This window comes from Varanus komodoensis, unplaced genomic scaffold (assembly GCF_004798865.1).
Source record: "Varanus komodoensis strain SLA01 unplaced genomic scaffold, ASM479886v1 scaffold131, whole genome shotgun sequence".
Classification (NCBI taxonomy): Eukaryota; Metazoa; Chordata; class Lepidosauria; order Squamata; family Varanidae; genus Varanus; species Varanus komodoensis.
Genome location: NW_025335380.1, coordinates 263,363 through 280,064, shown reverse-complemented (window position 1 = coordinate 280,064; position 16,702 = coordinate 263,363). Strand labels below are relative to the sequence as shown.

The following is a 16,702-nucleotide window of genomic DNA, read 5'->3' as shown; positions in this document are numbered from 1 at the left end:
TGCTTTGATGGGGGTCTACCTTTTGGTGAATGCCTTCTACTCTTGGTGGATTCCCTTCTCTTTGTGGGTTTCTTGGTGATGAATAGCAGAGTTAGCAACAGTCCAAGGGGTCCTGGTAGTTGGGATTTTTTACCTTAGAAAAAGGCAAATAAAGAGGGAGGGCAAGATGGAAATGTACAAAATTATGTATGATGAAGAGTGAGTGGCTAGGGAAATGATCTTGTTCCAATCTTATTGATCAATCCAATATTAGAACCAGGATCATTTCATGAAATTATCTCATGATTGGTGGAAAATTCAGGTCGGAAAAGGAAAGTATTACTTCTCATAGGGCATAGTTAAATGATGGAATGGATTTCATGTAGTGGATCATCCATTTGGATGGTTTTCAAAAAGGACTGGAGAAATTCCTGGAGTCTAAGTCCTGATGGGTATGTGTCCTGAGGGCTAACTTCCGCATCAGAGGCTGGTCCCTGAGGAACTTGGGTGGAACTTGGGTGGTTGTTGTAAGCCGCCCCGAGGCTTCGGTGAATGGGGCGGCATAAAAATGTTTTAATAAATAAAAAATAAATAAAATAAATGTTTTGCCTGTGGATGGGCCAATCAGTCCAAAATGCTAGATGGACCTGGGTCTGATCTAGCAGGGCTCTTCACATGTCCCGGTGCACCTATTCAGCCTTTCTATTTCTCACAATGCCTTGGAGCTATTGTGGGGTCATTGCAGTCAATTACCATGGCAGACAATCCCAACAAACCAGTGCAACTTGGAGCTCTGATAAGTCAGGAAATAGGATATTTTTGGAAGAGCCTGTGGCAGGTTACAGCTATGGTCCTACCCTGAAACAGCCTCCTGCCAGCTGCCCGATGGGCACAGAAGCCCAACCTTGTAGATGGTTGGAAGAGCACTGCAAAATCCAAAATAAAAAAAATGAAAAAATTCATTTTAAAGTAATTCAGAACTTGATTGTGAAAGGAAAATAAAGAATAGCTGATTGGAGAATATGAAAAATCTATAAAATTATCAACACAGTGGAGATAAGGAACTATTCTCTCTTTTGGAAGTAGTGCAATGAAACTGATTGGAAGGAGGTCTAGAAAAAGACAAAAGAAATTTCTTTCTTATACAACGCAGAAGCAAATGACCAGGGATGTCTGTTCACAAGAGTAGGAGTAAGTGAGAAATAGTTGGCAGAATTTGATGCTGCAGTTCATCAGAAAAGAGTACAAAATGTGTCAGTTTGAATTAATGCATACAAAATATCCAGAATGCGCACACACAAACTACTTAGTTGGGGAAGTACTTGCAAAGCTGAGCATTTGAAAGAGGTGCATAAAAATGTACGTATTTTAAAACATGTCTCAGATGTCATATCCCTAGTGGTTCCATACGGATCTATGGCCTGATTGGAATTTACCTGGAGAAGAGTTTTCAGCAAATTTTCACCACTTCTTGCTCACTATTTGACCAATTCTTTGGAACCACCTGCCTCTAGATGACAGGGAGGCACCATCAGTGTATTGGTTTTGGTGCCTCTTGAAAGTACCTTTATTTCAGGTAGCTTTCCTCATCTTACCAGCCATGGTTTTACTAATAAGATTTTACTGGTCTTGTTTTCAGCATATAGTTTTGTTTTTATAACTCTTCTAATCTTTTTTTCTTCACCAATCCAGAATCTCCACATTGGAATATTAAAATATGAAGTAGCATGTAGATAGATATGTAGATATATAAATACAGTGAAACAAGAATGCATATTTTAATGTGCACACAAATATGTGGACATTTTCATGTGGATGCCAAAGAATGAATAACAATCCAGTGCAAAGGAAGGGTGGAATGAGGCATGTAGTAGAAAAAGGCATGAGTGAATTTGAGCTTGAGAGATTCACCCAACCTTACCCATAAAAAGTAAATGGAATTTCCACTTTCAGAGCCAGCCCTGGATACCAAATCTGTGGACAAAGGACACAGATGACTATTATGGTTGTGGGCTTCTCAGGGACATCTGGCTGAGCGTGGCTGCCAACAGAATGCTCAAATCAATGCAAGGAAAAGTAAAGTTTTTATTTATTTATTTAAAACGTTTATGTGCCATCCCTTATGCAAGGCATCTCAGGATGGCTCACAATCATTAAAGCAAAAACACAATAAAACAACCATATCAATATAATAAATAACAAATAACCAGGAAATATAAGTTAAATAAAAAGCGACTGTTGAACATTAAAATATTAGTTTTTGAAATAACAATTAAATAAAAAGGTTTTGACCTGGTGCTGAAAAGAGTATAAACTCGGTGCCAGGCAAACCTCTCTGGGGAGCACATTCCACAATCTGGGCGCCACCTCAGAGAGAAAATATTTGGTTATTTCCTCATTTGTGAGCAAGGGAAGGGCATTTTTAATAGTAACCAGAAAACAATAGTTCTGTATTTGATTAGAGTACAGTAGTCCCCTGAAATTTGCGGGGGTTACATTCCTAAAGCACCCACAAATTGTGAAAAACTGCAAATCTGGGGCCAGCGATGGATGTTGCAGGCAGGAGGTGAGGGCCAGGCCAGGGGTGGGCATGCACGCATGGCGAGGCAGGGACAGGGGCAGGCGTGCACAGATATCGTTTTCTCCAAGTTAGTCCAAACTCAGAGGAAACGATCTCCTTGTGAGTAAGCCACCACACAGCACAGCGCAGGCTTACTCACAAGGAGATCAGCTTGGACTTGCTCAGAGAAAATTCCATGAAAGACTGAGGCTGCGAATGCTGAACCGCAACTTCACGGGGTTATACTGTAGTAGTATTATTTTTAAAGAGGCTTAGAGTTACAATTAGTGTTCTTAGTGTTCTCTTTTAATGGATAGAAGTAATTATTCTGGGTTCCTCAGACCAAGACCCTTATCCAGCCTCAACATTTTTTACCATTTATTTGTCTGGTGCATTATTACAATCAAGGAGCCTCACAAGATGCAAAATGCCTATGTGCGTTTCCATCGACTGCAAATTGAAGTAATCAGTAAATTTATACACGTGTCAGATAACTGCTTTTCCATGGACCCAAACTGCAATGATAACTAGATTAACTGGGTCAGTTTCTCCACAAAGAAAGTGCAAAATATCCCATTTCCTTCCTCGGAAAGTATTATCAGTTCATAATTCTGTGTGATCTGCCTGGCTGGAGTTTGTAAATAAACTAACAAATGAATAAATTGGGTATCCATGAATCAATGCATGGTGACTCAGGTCTACTTCCATCTATTTCCTTCTGAAACTCTCAGTTTAAGTAATTATTAAGCATTGTGTCCAGGGAAAACAGACCAAAGTGAACACCAAGATTATTGTGTTTGTTAAGAAAGAAAATACAAAGATCTACGGGCTGTCCCCGGCTTACTACATGGCCTCATTGAATCATGGAAAAAGCAAACAAAAATTACACAGCAGAAACAGAATGAAAATGAGCATAAATTGTATGAATTGGTGCACCATGGACAATCTGTAATGCCCACAGCGCAGGACTGGTCTGCGCATCTTGTGCATCCACAAGAACCTTGAGTCTCAAGACCATCAACTGATTTAGCCTCAGAACTGGTCCGAGCAGAATATATTGGAAGGTCTGGAAATGAATTAATCAGTGGAAAAGTAGATCTGATAGAGGAGTTCAGACAGAAACACATTCTTGAACCTGAACCTTCCAACTTATAGGAGGAGAGGAGAGGAGAGGAGAGGAGAGGAGAGGAGAGGGAGGAGAGGAGAGGAGAGGAGAGGAGTAAAAAGGAAAAAAAAAACAATATCTACACAAACAGAGGACATAAAGAGAGGAAATGTGCAAACTGAAGAATGGTCTCATATGATTGGTAATGAATTAGTCCTCATTAGAAACAACCTTTCTGTATGCAATGCATTGCCAACAACAAATGTAAAAATCAGAAGGTTTATGTGATAAAAGGAATTGGCAGAAGCTGATATCAGATCACAATGCCATCTAAGAAAAGTGCAAGGAATCACACTAAAGCTGTTGCTCACTAATAAAGTGGGATGGAAAGGAAATTCTAAAAATCAGAAAGCAAGTAAGAATACTAATTACACTTGTAAATTGGAGAAGAAGGCCCAGCATGTTGGAATGGGGATTTGTTTAATTTGCTGGAGTCTAATTTAGGTTTCTGCAAGTTAAAGGTGAAGGCCTGAAAGAGGAAGGAAGAAAGGAAGATAATAGAAATGACATCCACCTTGCATCTTGGATGAGTAAGATGCTCAAATATAGAATACAAGAATCAGTATCCCTAATTCCAAAGGTATTTAGGATCTGTGAAGGAAGGATGGATTCAAGATGTAAATCTCATCATTTACGAGCCGCTGTCAGACACTCAAATGAGATCTGGCTGGAATTTGCTAATCAGTCCTCAAAATTAACGTTTATCAACTGTCACAAATGCATGGTTTTTGCTGAATAGCCTCAGTACATATTACATCTCCTGCATCTTATGAATTGAGTCTGCCCAGTTGTTTTGAGCCTTATGGATATTATGTTTCTGGAACATCTGTATTTTGATGGAACTAGAGCTTGGGCATTGATTACATTTGTAGATCAAGATTATTTTAGGTTTAGGAATTGTTCTAGGAAGATAGGCTTCTTACTGCTAGCATTTTTTTAAAAGATCAGACTCCCCCCTCCCCCCCCAATATAGTGCTCTAGTTGAGGGCTTTTATTTATTTATTTATTTATTTATTTATTTAAAGCTTTTATACACCAGTGTTTAGTGGACACTCTGAGTACTAGTAATGACTCTGAAGATGGACATCATTGAAAAACTTAAATTTGTTTATTTATTTAAAATATTTATACCCTGCCCTGTACACAAAAGCTTCTCATGGCAGCTTACAAAAATCAAAACAAACCATTCAACAATTAACAATAATTTAAAATATGCATAAAACCAACAATAACATTTCACAAATGAAAACAAATTTAAAAGCAGGAGCAAAATCAAAATACAACTGTGAAATAGTTAAAACTAGATTACAATTCCTAACATTTAAAATGGTGGGCAAATAAAAAGGTTTTCACCTGGTGCCAAAAAGAATATAAAGTCAGCACCAGGCGAACCTCACTGGGGAGCGCATTCCATAGTCTGGGCACCACTGCAGAAAAGGCCCTCCTCCGGGTGGAGACCATCTGTACCTCCTTCAAGGGTGGTTCCCAGAGCAGGGCCTCTCCTGCAGATCTTAAGGGGTGCAAGGGCTCATAGGGAAGGAGACATTCCTTCAGGTATCCTGGTCTCAAGCCATTTAGGGTTTTATAGGTTAACACCAGCACCTTGAATTGGGCCCGGACGTCAATCGGGAGCCAGTGAAGCTGATAGAGGAGTGGCGTGATATGAGAATAGCAACTGGTCCTTGTCAGCAATCTGGCAGCTCTATTTTGGACCAATTGTATCCAGACCATTTTCAAGGGCAGTCCCATGTAGAGTGCATTACAATAATCCAATTGGGAAGTTACCAGAGCGTGTGTCACAGTTGCTAGAAAGTGCTTGTCCAGGTAAGGACGCAACTGTTGGATCAGCCAGAGCCGAAGGAAAGAGCTCCTCGCCCCCATTGTCACCGGGACCTCCAGGGACAGTTCTGGGTCAAGGAGCACTCCCAAACTATGGACCCTCTAAAGACCCTGTTTTATCTAATATCCAACTGGAAACCCCAAGGTTGGACTAAACATAAGAATTAGCTCCTATTTTTGATACAAAGCAAACAGATACAGGATGTACTGGTAACTTAGGTTCAAAAGAAAAAAAACTGGTCTTGTCACATGAACCAATTGCACAATTGGAGACACTGGAAAGATTAGACATTTTGAGAGAACACTTAACAGAAAAACAGAAAATGGTCATGCATGCAATAGTAGATTTAAAAGGAAGAATGGATTTAAAAGGAAGAATGTAAGCAGATTAGTGGGATACTTACGGAAGCCTTAACAGAAATGAACATCTTTGAATTAGAAGAAACAGTACATGAAAGAATGGGAACAGGGGTCTTTTTGGTAGTTCAGGTTGGCTTGCAAGGAAGTACGTACTGAGAGGATGAAAAGTTGGGAAGTAATTAGGAACTGAAAGCATTAGAGCAATCAGAAACAAGTATTATTACCCTATGATCAAATGTTAGCAAGTCAAGTCCATAAAAAGATGAACTTGTGAGCCTCATCTTTGAGGGTGATAATTTAGTTGTACAGTCAGAAAAAACTGGTTGAAGTGGGGCATGATACTAGTTTATAATGCAAAGAGATGGGAGTTTGCGATCAGTTTCCTCTTACCTCCCAGACAGTATGACAAAAAATTACAAACCACAATATATTTTTAATCAAACCACAATGAATTGCACACCATTAAGAGCCAGTGTAATATTGTGGTCAGAGTGTTGGACAGGGGACCTGGGGGATCCGGATTCTGGGGGACTTTGGGTCAGCCACTTACTCCCAGACTAACCTACTTCACTGGTTTGTCATGAGGATAAAATGGATTGGAGGCCTATGTAAACTGCCTTGGATTCCTCAAGAGAGGGAAAAGGTGGGATATACAAAGTGTGTCCAGAAAGTAATGAGAATGCAGTCCCTATGCTTGAGAAGGGCTCTGAGAAGGGAGATGCTGGCCAAGGCCACTTGGAGTGGTGTGCCAGGTATCCGTTAGAACACCGATCAGTTGCATTCCAGCCCTGCCAGAGTCCAGACATTCTTTTTTTGTTCAAGAGCCTTGTACTAAGAAAAATGCAAGCGAGTTTGGAACAGCAGTATTCAATAAAATTGTGTGAAATCAGGTAAAAGTGCATCAAAAACTTTGGAAATGGTGAGGAAAGCTTATGGAGAAGCTGTGCTATCATCTGAACAAGTGTACTGATGACACAAGTTAAGATTATCTCAATTTGGGTCCTTCATCACAACAATGTGCCCATTCACAGTGCTATGGCTGTCAGAGAGTTTTTGGCTGAAAAACATGTCACGGTGCTTCCCCATCCACCCTACAGCCCCGAATTGTCTCCTTGTGACTTTTTCATCTTCCCAAAGATGAAGTATGGTTTGAAAGGACACCATTTTGGTAGTGTGGATAATGTCCAAAGAGCCACTAGGTGGGCTCTGAACACCATCCCACTACAAGACTTCCAGGGATGCTATGAAGAATGGAAAAATTGCTGGGAGCTTTGTGTACATTCACAAGGTGCGTACTTTGAAGAGAACAATGTTCAATTGTAAAATTTTTCAATAAAATAATTTTAAAAACATCATTCTCCTTACTTTCTGAATGCACCTCATAAATGCAAGGTAACAACCACGCTGCCATTCACAAATCCTTTCCTGGAGCACAGCAGGTTGGAAAGTTTGTTGCTGTCAGAGCCAAGATGAGCAGGAATGCTGAAAGTTGAGAAGGAAAAGCGATGGCTTTGTTAGAATGGTACTGCAGAGGCACTGTGCATGGCGGTGTGCAAAGGAGCATGTCTCGAGGCACTGGGTCCATTCGACAGTCTGCCAGAAATGCACACACGGCGCATAGCATAATTAGGTGCACAGTCATTTTCCAAGTTACTCGCTCCACATTGTTTCTATAAGCAAACCTTTCCATAAGCAGCAACATTTCACAATAAAAGAGACATTTTACTTACCTCATCAGCTGAGGTTACAAACATACAGACAGAAGCAAAGCTGCCTTTCTCTGTTTGCTGCTGCTTCTGCATGGATACAAAGTTAATTTCATCTTGCCCAATGCCTTTCTTTACATTGATTCCTACCATTACCGTGGTAATGATTTGACTGAATTTTAACTAACATTGACTTAGTTGCCATTCAGGAAACACAGCTTACAAGCAGAGAAGGGATTTTATTGTTAGAATGTAGAACCTGGTTTGATCCTGTTTGGAAAACCAAAGATAAGGGAAGATGGGCAGGTCGTAACTTTGGTTAAAGAATATTTAGATGGTGAAAGTGTGACTAATATTAATGCCCCTCTGAACTTCAGTCTTAATCTTAGTAAATATTTATATTCCTAAAATTTATTCTCAGTATTATAGCCCTGAGATCTGACTTCTTTTGGAACACAGGTAGAGGATTTAAGTACAAAAAGCACTTACCATCATGACGAGTGATTTGAATGCCACACAGTCACCTGCAAAATTCACAGAGCAGTGGATTATCAGGATTATCTTGGTGGTTTAATTTTCCCTAATTGTAATCAAGTTATGGTTTTAGTGTGAATGCTGTAAATTTTATCAGCTTTAATACCAGAAAAGTTTTAAGCAGCGGGTCCTAGATATTAGACTGCAAACTGATCTAGTTGCATTGGCAAACACAAGGCCTATGAAATGATGAACAAGGACAGAAGCACAATTTCAGGAGCAAAAATATCTTTTTTAATGAAAAGGAGTCACCATGTGGCTCTGTTTGTCTCTCATACGAACAAATGAAATTGATGATGCAACAGGGAATATTTGGGGATACCTTAGGGCAAGATTCATTGGAGTGCTGCTTATATTCCAGTAGTGGGGGGCTTTACTTATTTCCATTTCTTGGACACATGATAAATGGGGCCCCTGAGGTCAAATTGATTTTTTTTTCCTTCAAAGATCTGATCAGCATTTGTACCAGATAGCTGGTCTTTCTGGTTTGGAAAAAACAAAGGGAAGTCTGATTACATGAGCCATGTAATGGTTGTAAACTATATGACTCTTTAAAGAATTTAGATGTATGTTTTAAATTTTATTTTAGTTTTATAAAGTATTAAATTATGGGTGTGTGAGGGTGTGTGTTATGTAAAATGAGCATACATTTATAATATTCATTTATGGTCTGTTTGTATTTTGTAATGCCAATCAAATGGATGAGATATATCTAACCATTTTTGTTTCTGATTCGTGCTCATTGTATTTATGCTTCATATGTTCTGCAAACTAATTCAATAAATTTGCTTACTTGAACATTAGATTAGACAAATGTTTGGTTAGATCTAAGAACCCAATATTTAATTAGGGATGTGTGAATGAGAGACATTCAAAATTGCCAGGATTTTTTGACTGTTTTCCCATTGTTCGTCCCATGCCCAACTCCCAGGTGTACCTGCTCTTCCTGTTCACTCTGTGTAAATGGAAACATGTGCAAATTGAGCCACAATGGATTGGGAGATCTTTGAACATTTCACTACATTTGTGGAAATTCACTGCACAGATCAAAGACGTGTGACTCCTGCGTGGAGAAAATTTGTGCAAACAATGAAATGTAAGCTCATGGAAGTATCAAGCAGGAATGAGGCACATACAAGGGCATGACTGAAAATTTATGCATATTGTCAGTGGGCCTTTGCTTGCTCCCAAGCTTGTGTTCAGACCATTGAAACAGGCATGCACGCCTTTATCACAAGCAAAATCCTCAAGCGTCCCTCACACTTATAAGTGGAATCTCTTTGCATCTGTGCAAGACATCTATGTAAGGTAGAAATCTTAAGCATCCAAGAATGCCAGTATAGTCCAGTCACCTTGCAAAGTCCTCTGATGTCCTTATCTTTCCACAAATCTTGTGCAGACATGAATGTCCCCCGATAGGCTGCTGTGTAAATATTTGTGTCCTTATGGTGATTATGCAGTCTTGGCTTTGTTGGATGCCAGCTGCGTTAGTCAGCACATTAAATTTGGGGCTCTGTAATAGCCAGGAGCTCTCAGGTAGCTTTGTTGAACAAATAATGAAAAGCATCCTGGAAATCAACTTACCTAGACATTCATTCTGTGGATAAATGCAGGAAAGAGTAATAATAGCCATAACTGAGATTTATATAGCTCCTTTCATCCCAACAGATCCCAAGGACTTTATTCATGACAACAGAATGAGGTGACTGCATTGCTCAGTGCTGATGGAATGCACTGCTTCTGGGAAGAACATGTCTATTGCTCATGTCAGTCATGACAGTTTTGCTTTGCTTTTTGAAAAAAAATAGAAGAAAAAAAAACAAATTGCACTGGCTTGTAATTATGCAAAGGTCTTCCTACACAGTAATCAGGATTTTACTTCTGCAAGGTACATACAAGGAGTCTTGCTGGATTAAACTCATGGCTGATCTTGACCAGCATCAATCAGTGACCAAGTAGAGCATCCAGTGGGAAGCCTTCAAGATGGACTGGAGCAGAAGATACCTTTCTTACTTTTGTTCCCCTCATACTGGGAGGAAAGTTGACTCCAGGTCCTTGGGGTAGCATGTGGCACCATGCCTGGCAGCCATTGAAAACTTTGCCAAATCCTCTCTTAAAGCTACCTACATTGGTGACCAACTCCCAGAGAATCCAGCAATGCTTCCTTTTCTCCATTCCTGTGTTTCTGCTATGATAGGTAGCTCTGGGTCCAGCTATGATGGTTCGCAGGGAACTTCAGCATGAGAGAGAGGGACCCTGGCATCTGCTGCCATACAAAGGGTGCGGGGAAGGAGAAAAAGCTCACAAGACGGCCTCTGTAATTCCTGCCATGGAAGTCCATTTCCTAGAGCATCTTTGAGAGCTGTGTTTCTTGAGGACTCTGCCTGCTTCCCAAGGCAGTGTATTCCAGGAGAGAGGCTTCTGTGGTGGGAGATTCTAGAGTGTGCTTTTTGTCTTGTAGTGGAAGGAAAGGAAGAGATACATCTGTGAACGAGTTGGTGTATTTATGTCTGAGTGGATGGGGGTGGGGGGAGTGACTCTGCATGTGTCTCTGAGAGCCAGACAGCAAGGGAAGGAGTGATTCAGAAGGGATGTGGAGGAGCAGGGGGCATGGGAGATCCCAGGCCCTAACAGATCACTCCTAAGGAAATGCAGCATTACTTGATCACCTCAAACTTTTTAGAATGCACAGAAGGCAAGCACAGTGTGGGTGAGGGAGTAGCGTGCATGTGTGAGTGGCTTGTCTGTCAGAGTTTGTGTGCCTGTTACATCCGCAGATGCTTGATGTGCTCCTCAGTGCCAGGAATGATTGTGCAAACCTGTGTTAAGATAAACATTTCTATAAGCTTTTTGGAACAAAAATAAGAGCTGACATTATTTTCCATGATTTGGAAAAATACAACATCTGACCAATAACTGCAAGGGATGAGTGATGAATGCATGTTGGGGATGGAAATCCACCGGATTCCTGGGCTCAGCTCCCTGGACTGTGGTCCACTTTGTTGTGACCCTGAGCCCAAGTTCCTGGCAGGTGTCTCCAGCTTTTGAGCAATGCTGGCCAGGACCTGAGCCCTGCACAACCTCTAGCAACATCTCTCTCCCATGCCCCATGCAGGAACCTTGCTGTGGTGCTTCTGCACATGACACAGAAGAAGATTCCCAGTTGTGCAACCTTCATTCCATGAGCATTTGTGGACTTCTTCTCAGCTCAGCTTGCTTTCTAAGTTTGGACCAAGCACCAGAGGAAGTCCACAAATTCTACAGAGTAGAGTCCACTAAATTTCATCCTAACTCTAACTTCTGATTTGCACATTAACCTAGAAATTCCAGATCATATCAATTCATATCAGAATTCAGAAGGGAGAAAGAGGGGTTTTTTCCACTGAGTTTAGAGCTCAGCTGGATGCATCGGTGCAACTCAAAACTATGCATCAACTTCAAATCATGTGAAGCCTCTCCAAAATCTACCTTGGAAGCAGTCTCAGGACTTTGGTTGACAGATGGGTTTATTTCTTTAACAAAACAGAAGCCCTCTAAGGCACATTTTACATCATTAGGGCTGTAGTGCTGATTCATGCCTCTGAGCTCTTCTGCCATCAATATCCTTCTACTGCAGAAATCTTGCCTCTTTCCAGAAGTTCCAGGAGGAGTCTTATATATATCATGTCATGGACCCTCCTGACCCCAGTTCTTGTGTTCTGGCAGTGCTGCAAATTAAGAAGTGCTGGCAGCCAATGTGTCCTGTGAGTTGGCAGAAATATCTTCCCTTCTCATGACCTTTGTGGATATGGCACAGGGTGAGAATCATCACTGAAGCATAGATAAATCAAAGGACTTTTGTTAGGGAGCCTGGGTCATAAAGCAACTGTGGGGGATCAATCTGCAAAGAAAGAGGCAGCTCATGTTCTGGGTAAAGACTGAGGCATTGGAGCCAGTCAAGAGCTAGAAAACTCCACGGTCATGAGAAAGGTTGACCAAAAATGGGAAATCTACATTCGGCAAGGGTTCTAGCTACACCTCACTCCTCAGATACTGCACTTGAGCAGGAAATACACCATAAATTCCATTTTGTTCCATTTTGATACAATCTCTGGAAAAAAATGAAGGATTTATATTTCTGGATTGGCAACCTTAGGAGCAATTTGGTGGCAGCCTGGGTTTGTGGAACCATTTCACCCTGTTTAGCTTTACTAACTTAAGCAGTATGCAACTACCTTTCATTGACACACAGAGCTGACCTCTGATTTTGTTTCAGAAATTATCCATGGACAACTCTAGTTGACTTTAGAACTGTCTTTGGTTACAGAAAGCCTGACTGGTAAATCATCTGGTCCTCCAAGCACCATTAGATGGTGAGAACCCGCCTCCTTGAGGCCAGAGACAAAGCTATGTCCTTGGGAGACTGGGATCTGAGTGGGATGTATCTCCTTCACCTCTCCTGGTCAGTGGAAGAAGCTGCTGTTGTGACCCTGGAAATGGGCACGGGAGGAAGAAAAGGGCACCAAATGGTGACAAGTGAATGGAAAGGTGAGACATGAAGCTATTGGCCAGGCACATCTCTCTACAGAGCAGGTTCCACAGTCAAGGCGCTACCACAGAAAAGGACCTTCCCCTAGAAGCCACTTTTCTAGCCTCCAGGAGAAGGCTCCTGGAGAAGGACCTTGGCAGGTGACCTTAGGGTCCAGGCTGGTGTACATGGGAGGAGATCTTCCTTCAGATATTGAAGCCCTAAAACATTTAGGGCTTTATAGAGCAATGATAACCCTTAAATTGGGCTTGGACTTCAGTCAGTTACCAGTGCAGATGAAATGGGCTGGCATTACGTGATCTTGTCCTTTTCAGCCAGATTAGCAGCCTAGCTGCTCTATTCAGTACCAACTGAAGTTCTGGAGCTAAACGTAGAGCATGTCACAATAGTCTAAGTGGGAGGTTGCCAGCACATGGATTACTGTTGCTAGGCTCTGCCTGTACAGGTAAGGATGCAGTTGATGGACCAGCCAAAGCCACTACCTGCTTGAGCACCTTGGCCAAGAAAGGGATGTCAGCCACTGGTATATAATTGGTCCAGGTTTGCCTTCTTCAAGAGTTGCTGAATCACTGAATGAATCAAGTATGTCTGATTGAATCAACAATCCTAAAGGAAGACAATGAAATAAAATAATTCTTTCAATTTTAGATGGTGTGCATTTTACCTATAATGGGCATCTTAGCGGCATTCTCTACTGTGTGGGAGGGAAGTTGGAGGGATGCTTCTCCCAGTCTCCATCTCCCTGTTGGCCAGGCCCATTCTCCTGATTTCAACTCTTTCCCCCAAGCACCAGTGTTTGGTGATTTCCTGACTTTAATGCAGATTTTCTCCAATTCTAAAAGTTTAAACTGCCTCTCCTAAATCTGTGTCACTGGCAGGAACAGCACTCATATGCTGACATTTTGGTCTCACCCATTTTTCCCTCGGCCACTGCATAGTGGACAGCCATATTCTCCACATTATGGATCTGGCCAAAACCCAGTAGGGATCTGCCAACCTTATTCCCTCCAGATACTTTGGACTCGATCATGGCCAGTGGTAATGAAGAGTGGGATTTGTAGTTGAAACTGAAGAGAGACATCGAGTTGCCTGTTTTTACTTTAAACAAAGCATTTTGTTTAACAAAATGGTGGTTAGTGACACCCTTACTCTGTGTAAATATAGTGGGGGCGGGGGGGAAGAATCGTCATGTTGGTTCTCTCTTTTTCCTTTAAAAAAGGAGAAATGTCTTTCTTGGCATAGTTGTGCTTTACAAACACAAACATATAGCTACTCTAAAGGGTTAGAGAGAATATTGCTGGATTACAAAAACATGGCTTGTTCAGACTGAAGTGCCCCCAAATCCAACATCTCAAAGACTTTGAGGAAGAGAATAAAGCTGTAGCGTCCCTCTGCTCTTCGCCCAACACTCAAGCTAGCTATCTAAGAGCTCTCTCTGCAATCCTACTTGAAATATGAGGTGCAGAAATAAACCTTCAATCCAAGTGCATTGAATGAGTTTCCTTCAATCCATAAGCACAGTGCACTGAAAACATGAGCGAATGCTAGACTTGAAATATGGCACTGTCTGCTGTTTTATTAAGATCACAGGTGTTGGCAAAGTTGTTGATCAATATTTCTTATTGAACCGAGATTTGCACATGTGGTGTCCTCAGTGTTTAGGCATAATGGTGCAGTTACTGTAACTATAAATCTAACTCATGGTTTACACAAGACCTATAGTATTTGATTTCATTTCAATCAATGCGTGTAATCTCTGCCTCGCCAGGTTGCCTTTTTTACACTCTGACAGTCAAGCTGGGATGGGTTTTGATGGCCCATGAAGTGCAAGTAGGAATGTGCAAAACTGATGTGCCTTTGAAATGATTCCTAATAAGTCGCTGGTTTTAAAAGCAAAAGCAGTTTGATTAGTTTATGGGGAGAAAGCTTAGCTTATGGGGAAAAGCTTGAGCCAGGGTCTAGGATGATGTCAAGACTTTGCTAGTTCCTTCAGAAGTTCAACACATTCGCATTCAGGACTTTATTTCCATAGATTTGGTTGGATAGATACTCACCTGCAGGACTTGTGAAGTAGCTTGGAGCACATAAGCTGTGCACACCAACAATTGGCTTCTTCACTGCAGGGACCCCCTCGGAGATTCAAATCTTCATTTGGCCATGACGCTCACTGGCTGAGCTCACTGAACCAGCCTAATCCATTTCATACAGTTATTGTGAGGATAAAATGCAGAGGTGAAGGAAAGGGGTTATGGAACCACCTTGGATTCCATGCAGGGGGGGAAGATGGAATATAAATAAATCCATAAACCTTAAGCTTCCAGCATTGCGGCTCTCAACAGATGATTGGCATCCATCAACTAGATAACAAGTTGTCATATTCAAGAGTTCACAGAGTGTCCAAGGCATTCAGACGTAGAAGGCATCCAAGCAACAACGGCTTGGACACCAGTGTCAGTAGGGCTGTGCATCACTTCCGTGCTTCAGTCTGAACACTGGAGGAGCTGCCAAGGGCACTGAACCTATTTGGCAGGTATTGCTCAGCATCATCACAGAGAGCATCCTCAAACTAGACTAAAAGCTAGAGTGGCTATGTACACCACTTGCTGGAAAGATGGGCAGGAGGAAATCAAGTGCAAGAAGAGGAAGCTATTCACAGCATTGTCCCCTCCAACCTCCCTCATCTTCTGAGAAATTATATTTGTTTTGATAGTGAATAGAATGAGGCAGATGACATGAGATTGTTTCACAAGGTCACAGAGTCCACAAGGAAGACCTAGGAAATTGCATCATTGGTATATTTGTGATTCTGGGGACAAAGGATACATATGTAAAATATTGCCACGAAAGAATGGAAGTTGTTTGGCTTCTGCTGCCTTGAATGGCTAGTGAGGGAAAATTAGGAAAGGAAAAGTGGAATAGGGATTGATGGTCTCCTGGGGGAAGTTTGCCATTATTACCTAATAGGCTTGGAAAATTTTGTTCTGGAAAAATATTTAGTCTGTCCCAACCTGACAATTAGGGGTGGAAATCTGCTTTTGTTAGGGATGGACAGAACAGTATATTTTGGTTTGCATCATGTTCACATGGGTTCAATCATAAGTCCATTCCATTTCTCCATTAACTTCAAATTAAAAAAAAAAAAAACCTTGCATGGAAGTTTACATTTAAATACAATGAGAGAGATCACAAATGAACCATTATTAAAGTGCTCTCTTTAACATCATTAGGACTTAAACTTCTGACAACTAGCATCTGTCTCATTGATTTAGCGGATCCTGTTCCCTAGGTATAATTAAGAGGATAACCCAATGAGCTACAAACCCAAAAGATGTATCACATGGATGTTGCAGGCATACAATCATCCCGTGGCTTTGACAGGCTGTTGCCAAAATGGTTGGAGGATTGGCAGAGGACTTCCCCCACCCGGCCCACCATCCTATTTGTTTATTTAATTCACAATTGTTAAAGACTGCCCCAGTAGAGAGAATTTGGAGCTGTGAACAATAACAGATAAAACAGATACACAAATAAAATTAGTTATAGGCAACATCAGGACAAGGCACTTTGAGCCGCCATGATCACTGTGGACTCCAACAACAATGATGGATCCAGGAGCACCCACAAACCACAGACCTGCAATGCCATCCTTCCCCACGGAGCCTGCCACCTTGATTCAAGATCCATTCAGCCACACAGGTTCCATCTGACCATTATTCAGCTCCATTTCACTGTGAGTCCAGGCACCATGTCCTTAAAGGGCTTTTACATGGTATGGGATTCCAACCTCATCTATCTCTTCACTGAGGGCAGGAGATTGTCGGATACAATAGATCTATAGTGTCTCCCCTCCCCATGCATCAGCAAAACCCTGACACTCTCCATTCCTCTTTTCCTGAGCTTGGATTCCTGACTTTGGGATAGGAAGGTGCCATGGGACCTGCGCTCAGATCGTTTCCTTCAAGGTCAGAGCTCCATCTCAGCTCCCTAAAGCTAGTGGTGTAACAGTAAATTCTGAAGCGCAGGCTTACATT

At 41.6% G+C, this 16,702-nt stretch overlaps 1 protein-coding gene across 4 annotated transcripts in view; it reads left to right on the top strand.

Moving 5' to 3' along the window:
- Positions 1-16,702, top strand: part of LOC123019599 (cytosolic carboxypeptidase 4-like) — a 342,822-nt gene that overhangs the window by 242,439 nt on the left and 83,681 nt on the right. The window contains exon 9 of one of the 4 annotated variants that reach the window (XM_044422599.1): positions 9,812-10,026. The exons of the other annotated variants lie outside the window; for them this stretch is intronic. Coding sequence (XP_044278534.1) covers positions 9,812-9,833 — 22 coding nt within the window. The 3' untranslated portion in view covers positions 9,834-10,026. Of the gene's footprint in view, positions 1-9,811; positions 10,027-16,702 lie in introns of those variants that run through there. 4 annotated transcript variants of the gene reach the window in all.